We start from the raw sequence: 10616 nt of genomic DNA, 5'->3' as shown, positions 1-10616 counted from the left end.
TGAAAATATCCGCAAAACATGACCGTAGAAACTGTGTAGTGCTATTTTATCAGAATTCCGCGAGAAAGTCGGTTGAGAATACCTTGTGAAAAAGTGTTACGAAAATTTTACGGAAGAGAGTGATTTCAAGCAACAACCGTAGCAAAATTATCTCCGCGTCTTATGGCAAGAGATCTAGAATATTTTGATATATCGTTAACATATCTTGCATCCCTAATAGAGATCTACGTGTATGTATGCAGAGATTTAACCCTTCGTTAACGCATTTTTAACGCACCATCTTTCACTTTTACCATTAAGTCAAACCATTAATTCCTAATCTTGATTATTCGTTAACGGTTCGTTGCGTTTAAAACGAGGAAACGGGGGGTTAAAAGTGCATTTGTTACGCGCTGACACTCGATTGTCAACGTCGCATAATACTTTTATATTTTACTGCCACAGGTGATTAAGTGCGTGTATATGTGTGTGTATGTGTGCGTGTTTGTGCGATTCTGACAAAATGGGAGCAGTAAAAAAAACGGCTCTTCGATTCCATTTGCGTTTAATGCATCCTAAGGAGAAATAGTGATGTTTGCAGGCAATTTAGAGAATGGAAAGACAAGCTTCACAATTGACAAAAATAATAATTTCTAGGAAAAGTTTATGCGCAAAAATCTTTCAAAAATCTCTAATAATAAAAAAAAAGAATATCGGATAAAGTATATTACTTTACTTACTTTTTTTATTTAATGATATAATTTTAAATTAAATTAAATTTTATAGTTATTTAATATATATCCTTTATTCCTTCGATAAATTATAACTATTACTATTTCTCCTTGCAATCTTTTCATCTCGTATGTGTTGAAAATCGCATGAACTTATAAACGTATGATTATAATTATCGAAAAATATGATTATCAAATTTCTAAAATTTTCATCTACTCCAACATTAATGAAGGAAAGAAAAGTTCTTGCAAAAGTCGCCCATCATCGATTACGCAAAAATGCGCTTCTATTGACAAGATTAAACGCGTGTGTACATTGTTCGATCTTTGAGCGCGTATGTGCCTCTCAAGATGAGATTATACTTAAGTCTCGATTTTTTTTGTATACAAATAATAACGCTTAAGATGCTCGGAACATTGGATGAAATTTCAGTTTCGACTTTACTCTAGGTCTCGTCATTTGTTTTAAATTATCCCGGCGAAAAGTTTTTTTTTTGTTTTATTTAATATAGTAATTAGCGATATTATTATTGTATTATATTTTGCACCTTTAGAATTTCATTCTTAAAAGCGGAAGTCCTCGGTCCAGGAAATGGCACCGTCGCACATATCCCTAGCAGAGTTGTTCTAGGACCAAAAAGAAAATGTGTTTTTTACAGAATATTCGTGAAACGCCGATCTCGCCTAATTGAAGGAATTCATCCTAACTTCCTACACATATAGTTTTAGTTACCGCAATATCGTATTTACGAGGCAGCTTGGCGATTCGTCCACGTTTCCCTCCGCTAAAAATTAGATACTTAAATTAGAAAGCATAGTTGTGACATTTTTTACTACAATAGCTTTTAGTGGCGTAGCGCAGACAGTAGAGCTGTTATCGTCGTGAATTTTTCACGGCGCGCAAGACAATAACTTTCTTTCGCGAACTTGAAGACGAACGTACGTTTGTAATCGAAAGGCGGATCGTCGATGCTGCTCTCTCGCCGCAAGTGATAATTTCGTAAATCTTCGTCATTTTAGCTGTACTTTATGAGAATCACGAACATCCATCAATGCTCTTCAGAATGCCTGCAGGCGCGGAATTACGTAAAATATAAAGTTCTGAAATATCGAACTTTATATATACATTAACAAACTGTTTTAAATAAATGTCTTCGATTATGCCAAGTGTTTAAAATTCTGTGCCATTTTTAGCTGTTAAATATCAATTGAACATATAATCAAACATATAAATAATTAAACTAATATAACGATTACGAATATTATTATTAACCTTAATAAAAATATTTTACGAAAAAGAAAGTGCGGCGCTTTTAATGGAACTTTAAGTAATCATTGAGAGAATTCACGATATGGATTTTGATAAACAATATTTAATATTGTACAACATATAGATGCCAGCAGGCATTCTGATTCGTGACAATAAAACATCAATGAATTGATAAAATTAGGTGAGAAAGAAAGCGAGAGAGAGAAAGCAGTGAGGAAGAATATATTATTAATATTGTGAGTGCATCTTTTATATTAATTTTTATGTTGAAGCCCGTAATAAGAGTGTATTCGATTTTGGAAGGTTGACCTTATATCGTGCTTTATATCGCGAATATAAAGCGTCATTTTCTCTCGTTACAGATTCAACAATCTTGCGAATTAAGAACTGTAGCTTAGGATCTGAGCACGTAAAAAAAGTGGGAAAAATGAAGAAAAATATATATATGTATAAAGAGCGAAATAAGACAATATATTATATTGTGTAAATACCTGTGTATTGATTACGCAATTCCCTCGCTCGTGACCGAGTAAAAAGTCAGTCCGGTCGACAAGTCGCGAAAATTCAGCTGCAACTTTTTGCGAATCATCCTTTAACTGCGAAAGTAAAGAAGATAACGAAATGACATTAACGAGACTACGCTTGTGTCTGGTTATATACGTCTCTATATTTGCATGTGTATAAACATATAAGTTATAAATACAGTAGATATCCGCGTATTTATAACTTACACACGATAATATATATGTATATATATATATATATATTTATATTTATATGTATAATATTTATAGCTTTTTCCCCACAGCAGTCGTACAACATATCGAAATTGTAAAAAAAAAGAAAAAACAAGAACATTCAAATTTTTGGCTCTCCGTGGAACAAAATACTATTTTACATTTTCCTGTTCGGTGAACTTTTTCCCCCGAGGACTGTTGACTTGCAAAACGAATCGAGATATCATCGGCCTACTTAAAACTTACTCAAGATCCGCGTTTAAGAAGCGTTTCGAAGACATGTAACTTCGCACGTCACTAAAGACTTTTCATATAATAAAAAAATGTCGAAATCTGTGGCGAGGATTCCACACGTATAAAAACGAATTGATATAAGCGTGTTGAATTCAATCAATCGCCCGACGATCCTTCGTCCGGCAATTACTCTCCGGTACTCTTCTTCCTTCCCTCGAACGATCAAATCGGAAGAGGATGCAAGCGTACAAATAATCACGCATTGCCATTAATTAATCAGCTTAATTAAGCGTTTTAAATTGACAATTTAAGGCGCTTAACTGAGCTTTCGGGTTACCTCCCGGCCTGTCCTTCCGTCGACTTTGCCGGCTTTTCGCGAGTGACTCGCGGTCGACGGCAAACTAAACGATTCTAAATGCGTCTTCGCACGGAAGTTTATTGATGAAACTCGCCTGGATAAAATATCGCATGCTATCAATCTACAGGACGACGGTCACGCTAAACTACACACTAACTCTGCGGCGAGCTGCGATTTGCGATAAGACTCCCGTTGCAGCGGCGCGACAGCGCCGTTAATAGAAAATAAAGGCTCGGCCGTTTCGGGTGCGACGTTATACGCGGGCGCGGTGCAAGGAAGAAGTGCAAAATTAATTAGAACTGTGCGAAAGGTAAGGGTTAACTCTTTATATCTTCCAATGACATTGTAAGAGTCAGTTCTTGAATAATTTTATAGCGATCTCATTAAAGAGATCGTCGTCCTTCATCGGAGCCCAGGTGTAATTGCTCCATTACCTTCGGTCGCTGAAAGACATATCGCGGTGTCACAATTATTCCGGCGGTCCCTGGATCGCTTATATATATATACACTACTGCTATTGCTATTACGCGTTAACACCACCGCGATAAGTCAATCAACGTATTATCTCCATTATCTTGGCACGGCAAATACGACATCATCACAACCGAAGCGCCGAGGCGTTTATTACAGGTGTTGACGGCAACGGAACGGTCGAAGATGAAGAGAGGAAAGATGAATGGGGAGACGAGATACGGATACGTACGGAGCGATAATGGCGGTCCGACAGCGCCCCGCTTTCGCGACTTCTTCGTTCTAAAGTCGTAAAAATGATATGTAAAACGACACGGGCAACAATGAACAAACTCGTACAAATTTTACTCTTGTTGTACGTGTAATTTTACGTATTGTTTTTACAGCGTACAATACGTACATTTACATCCGTGCTTAATTAGTCCTTATCGATATTATTATTATTATTATTATCACTGACGTATTTACACAGGACAGTCAGCCTCTTCCGTGTAATGTTACTCACTTATAGTGATACAAGCGGGAAGTCGACGTGATAAACGACGAATCCGTCGTTACCTCTTCCGGTTATATACGGAAGAGTGTCGTGTGCGATATACCGATTCGGAACTTATCGTCACTTTATGCTAATGCACGGTTCTCGATTTCTCATTTAACGGATCGCATCTGACGATGCGCCAAAATTGCGGTTAACACAGACGTCGTACGGAAAGAAAAATACTCGAGTGAGATATATAAAATATAATATAAAACAATAATTAGATGGTACATTGTTTTTTTCATCTACCTATATATCGATCAGTCCTAAAAATTACTGGCACATTTGAAGACCGCGCGACACTTGCAGAACACGGTCACGCTATCGAAATAACAGACGCGCAAAATCGGACGCGATCCCGATCAATTAAAATTTATCTCGCTCGCATCCCGCGAGATCGCTTCCTGCATATCTACGTCAATCGTCTCCGATAACGACGGAAGCGCGTCCTCAAGTTATCCTAGCTCGCTTCGCAAGATTCTTCCCTCGTACACGCCTGATGAGACACGGGCAAGCGATATACTTATTCAGCTATATTATATATTTAAATATATCGTCTAATTTATTCTTCTCGGATTCTTCTACCATCCCGCGAGGGAGTAGAATGAAAATGCGTTACACGCCTGGTAGGATGGAATGATTATCGAACGATGACTGTAGCGCGGCACAGCGAATATTAACGCTGAGGACGAATCCATCACCTTAATCAATAATTTAACGCTACAGTTATTAGCCATTAATTAATTAATCAATGGTCATCATTCGTCTATATCTGATCTCGAACTGGATCGACGAGAGAATTCATGTCCGAATGATTACGTAATAATCAGGAAACAGAAGTTATTTAATGCGATCCAAAGTATGGGATTTTGATGAGATTTTAATCACAGAAAATATATCTGTATATATATATATATATATATATATATATATATATACATAGATTAGATATCTTCTATTCATGTATGCTTCGAATTTTTTGGATCAGATTAAATAACTATATTTCGCACATGCATTTATCCACCCTCTCCTCGCCCTCCCTCCCCCCCACCATACATATAAACACTCGCGCGCGTGTGAATTAGATATATGTAACTGCGTAAATAAAATTCTTACGCAGATCCATAATAATTTAAATACAAGAGAAACGAACACTCTATTTGCAAAAATGTATTCAGCAGTCTATCGTATATGTAATACTTATTTACGCTACGTACACAGACAGAAAAATATATGTATATTTTTATGGGAATAAGAGAGTGTGTTACGCGCTTGTTTATCCTTAGAAAAGTTATTAAATAGTTTGGTATTCCTCTTGCGAATATAACAGTTGGACATCGTTATCTACAAGTAGATCTCGCGACGGATCTCGTTAGAGCGATGTATCTCCCTTACCCGCGTCGTTATACGTATATAAATAATGCGAAACGATAGGCATGTAACACGTCTTACGATAGGAAGAATAATGTAAAAACGATAGGAAGTAAAACGTCTTAAAATATAATATATTCCTGAAATGTTCGCTAAACAACGGGATTAAACAGGACACGGGAGAAATCACAGTTAAAAGATAATGACAGAATTCTCTACGCTAAAAGAGTGAACTCGTGCGTTGCCAGCAAAGAGAATAAATATTACAAATCGATAATGCGTTAAAAAATTGTACGTCCCTCCCGCTTCAAGTATCTCCCCGCGAAGACAAATAAATTAAATCAAATAGGCAGGAATCCATTTTCACGTGAAATTAAATTATTATTGATTAATTTACGATTTGCTGTATATACGTAGATCGTGAATTATTAAATATTGGTTTTCGATATTAATTTATAAATTTTTTTAGACAGAATTAAGAATCTTTCTGTTTTTTTTTGTTTGGCGTATATAATATTTTTGGCATTCGCGCCGGGAGAATTGCGATTTGTGCGATATAGTGACTATCTCGGGCTATTTGGACTATTTATCTAATGAAAAGTGTTCTAGACCGTCGCAAAACCATCCCGTTTTGCATGCTTTACCGCAGCACCAACCTCGAACGGTTGCAGATAGAATAGTGTTTCCCACATTAATTATATGCAAGATACAATACATGTATATACCGATGATTTGAGGCTGCATCGACGTCGAGGAAATTTAATTACCGGTTAACTTAAATCATTCAGTCAATCATCGTTCTGCTACAACACGCATCTATTTAAATATCCAATATTACGCGTGGATGTTAAAAAAAAAGAACGTTAAATGTCAGTCAAATGTCAGAAATAATATTCCAAATTGTAAGGGAAAGAGCTTTCAAATCTCACAGTTTATGGAAGTATCGCTTATTAAATCTGTGCGTTTTTCTGTATGGAAACTCAAATAAAAGTCGCTTTTCTTAATATTTTCTTAAAATATGATATGTGAACATTTTTTATTCATATTTAATACCTGTAGTATTTTAATACAAGTAAAAAATTCAATATATCAAAAAGAAAGTACATAAAACAAGTTTAGGAATAATAAATCTTCCTGGCGCTCATTTAAGAGACACTTATTTGACTCACATTCTTCAGCTATTCTTGTAAATTAAACTTTGCTCATTTTATCGTAATCGTCGTAAAAAATAAAAATAATTTACAGAGCTATATAGAGCTATGAGGCGAAATTTGTTCGGAGTATTGTTCACGAGACGATCGTTAGGCGTAATTTGTGCATCTTATAAAACGTCGCAACAATAAGTCGTTACTGTAATTAACAATAGCAAATAAATTTCGCAATTTATATTCAGTTCATTAATTCGGCATAATAATTGTGATAATATAAAATTTTGTCATTCAATCCACAAAAATTAATCTTAGTTCTTGCTTATCGATTCAAAGAACTAATTTAAAAAAAATCTCGAATACTTTCGTTAATTCACTTCACATGAAAGTGTACGCGTGTGCACCTGCTTCTACTATCGTTTGTGCGTCTCTCTTTCTAACAACACCGAGATTCTATACAAATAAAAAAAAGATAAAGAAAAATCATTTATACTTTTCCTAGTGCCGCTTATACATGTAGGAGGTTCTCCTCAGGCATTTATTATAATTGAATAATTTCGTCTACTCGTCTTTCGTACCTCCTCGACGAGAAGCTGTACCTACTTGTCTGATAACAAATTTCCAAGACTAATTGCGTACAATGTGTTCACTTGATACAGCAGTCATCGAGTTAATCCCTATAAATCCCTTCATAAATGACGGAAATTCGTTATCGCGTTAGGCAACGCGTAGAACGTTAAAGTAAAAATAAAGTTTCCTTATTCAACATTATTTTTGTCTGACGCCGATCGATTCTTCGATATTATTTTAGATGACGAGGTCGAGTTTCGCCAAGAGGGATTCTCGGTGAGATTAAGAATTCCGAGTGCATCGGCGATATTCGCATCCGGATTTACGAGACGCATCAAAGGGAAGTGACGTATTCGACACGGTGATTCGCGACGACTGCCTGCCAAGCAGAAGCGCCGTCTTCGACGGGAATCGTTGGCACACGATTCGCAATTGGAGAACGGCCAAATTGCTCGCGAACTGTCCGAATGTGCCCGTTAATCCGATTCGCAAGAGCTTCTCGCTCGCTTTACGAACAACGTTTTCCAAAGTGCACGTGCAAGGATTTAATGCGATATAGAATAAAAAGAGATAAAACATCACTGAGATATCTTGTAATACAAGTAATATATTAAAATCCTCCCCCTTCGATTAGGGTATAGGAAAAATCTTAATTTTAAAACGTCAGATTTTTCTCTCTACAATTTATCAGAATTTTGAATTTACTGCTAAGTAAATCATTAAATCATTATATTGAGATCGTTTCAAATACTACTCTGAAGTGGAAATTTCTCGTATCAAGATAATATAGAAACAATATACCAAAATTAAAACTATTAGAACATTTTAAATATTAGAACTTATAAATATTAGAACATTTTGAAAAACACCGTCGTGAAGAATGCGGATGTAACGTTCGACCGTAACGCGATCTTTCAAAACTGTCGACAGATACAATTCTCGTATGTTACCCCTTATTCCTTATTTTTTTGGATGATTGCCCAGCCTTAGGACGCTGTAACGCCAATCCGCGCTCCGTGGTTCGACTAAACTTAACAGCGTGTTAACAGCGTCTGAGATGAATATTATTTTTACCATTAGTAACATACGCTGCCATATGGTGTCAGTGTCATTAAACATTCAGAAACGTTTTATTGTGAATTTGTCATTCGTCATTTTATCGGACTTATCTGGCGTCTCCATTTGGCAACGCTAGATCAATATATTTTACTACTAATCCGCTCGTCGCGCACTCAGATGCAGCGTCTTCTCGGCGCCGTCAACCCGCGTGCACATGCACATGCCTCCGTAATTACAACCTCCAGATACATATATGTATCGGGTTAACGTTTATAAACGCGCGAGTGTACGCGAGTGTTTATTTGCCTCGCGGTAGTGTCGGGTGTCCGTTTACCGGTAGCTTACTGTCGCGATACGCGAGAACGAGCGAGGAAACGGACGTGCGGGCGGGTGGACGTGCGCCGCCGTGCTCTTCACGTGCTCTTTTACGACCCGTCCGTTCCACGTGCGCGCTCGTTATCGCTCGTCTACAAGCTCTCTTCCTACTCTATTTCGGCCCCCGCGAATCCCATTCTCGACCCTCTATCGCGCGCGTTCATAAATCCTCGAATGCGCGAATGCGGTTACGACCGAAGTTCTTGGCCGACGTAGCTTACTCGCCTCCGACAGATACGAACAGATACAGATCGGGATCGTTGACGACCCGAAAAAAGTAGACCGAGGGAACGCCGACCGTCTTGGAAAGTACTTAAAAGTACTTGGAAGCGATTTGGGAGTGAAGAAAAAAATTGGATTGCAGCATACTCACGATTTCTCACGCTTGATCGTGCGCCAATGTGATTCTCGTCGATTTCTTTCGATGGAATGGGGCAACGAGCTCCTCGATCATTAAGAATAAAGCGATACGAAATGAAGATCTAGCCTAAGAGAAAACGGCTTTTTGAAAATATAAATTAAATTTCTGTATTCGTTAATTTAAAAAAAAGAGATTCGTAAGTACGTCGAAGAAGTATTTGCAAATAATTGTACATACGTTTCGTACACCTAAATGTACTCGTTCGTTTCAACTTAAAATACGGCCGAAATTTGAGATTGGAGATTTTGTGCGCCATTTCGTCGCTTAACGAGAGAAACAAAATGTGCTGTTACCACCGGCTACACATTCTGAAAATGGAATATTTCCGTCGCGTTCAGAATTATTACATGTGCCACGTAATCGCGCTGTGAGTGACACAATCATTTATCTACATATCGCCCTAAATTTTCTCTCGCCCGCGACTCATGAATCGGGACACATCGAAGCTCGATAAAACACGTTGATACACGTTGATGGACGTGCAAAAGTGCACGTCGAACATTCCCGCGCTCGAGCTCGAGGAAAATATATTCGGTAACGAACGTGTCATTCGCATTTGACATACAATGCGTTTGGCTTCCGTGTGCCGCGCTTGCCCGCCGCGTATGCGTAGCTGTACGCGCGCGCGTAGAATCGTGCGTACGCGCGTTTTGTCCTGGTGCGGATCTCTGATCTCACCCCGATAAACCTGAGAGGATGCCTCGGACCCGCCGCGGTCGTTGCGGCTGCCTATTATGCGAACACTTGCCGTGGCTTCGGGTGCTACCGAGAAGGAGAATGAGATCGGCTTGCTCTTAACGCAGCAGCAGCCGCAGCCAGCGGCATTTGGACGCGCGCCGTCGGCAACATCAGGATGGCGGCAACGTCGAAATGGCGACGACGTCAATCGATTCAGACTGTTATTCTTGTTCACCGTAGATCAGCTGGCTGGCATCTCCGAGCTCTGCGTCTGCGACAGTTCCAGCAAGTGGCACTCCGACAGCGGGATCTCTCTCGTGCGATCGCTCTGCTTCCTCTGTAATTGCAGTATGACGATAGTACAATATATTCTAACATTTTTTTCTACGGTAATTATAAAATTAATTTAATAACACAAAGAATATTCCACAAATTTAAAGAATATCCATCTTTCAAGTAGCTTTTTCTTTTTTAAGTATTCTTTAAGTAACTTTTAAAATTCTTGAAAATGTATTAAAATATTAATACGTTTTAATCTCTCTCTCTCTCTCTCTCTCTCTCTTTCTCTCTCAATTCTTCAAGTGTTTTTTAAATGTTCTCTTTAAATGGGCTTTTCTCGAAGTTATTTTTCTTCAAAGTTAGATTTAATTAATTTTGCAAAACTCGAAGCTTCGTA

General features: G+C 38.0%; 1 protein-coding gene across 2 annotated transcripts in view; it reads right to left on the bottom strand.

Moving 5' to 3' along the window:
- Positions 1–8370: 8370 nt before the first annotated feature.
- Positions 8371–10616, bottom strand: part of LOC105455692 (G protein-coupled receptor kinase 5) — a 69750-nt gene continuing 67504 nt past the window's right edge. For both annotated transcript variants that reach the window (XM_011699191.1, XM_011699192.1), the window contains one exon: positions 8371–10277. In XM_011699191.1, the coding sequence (XP_011697493.1) occupies positions 10182–10277 (96 nt within the window). In that variant the 3' untranslated portion in view covers positions 8371–10181. The remainder of the gene's footprint in view (positions 10278–10616) is intronic.

Source organism: Wasmannia auropunctata, unplaced genomic scaffold, assembly GCF_000956235.1.
Source record: "Wasmannia auropunctata unplaced genomic scaffold, wasmannia.A_1.0 LD335883.1, whole genome shotgun sequence".
Classification (NCBI taxonomy): Eukaryota; Metazoa; Arthropoda; class Insecta; order Hymenoptera; family Formicidae; genus Wasmannia; species Wasmannia auropunctata.
Note: the sequence above shows the minus strand (reverse complement) of the source record. Positions and strands in the feature narration are given on the sequence as shown.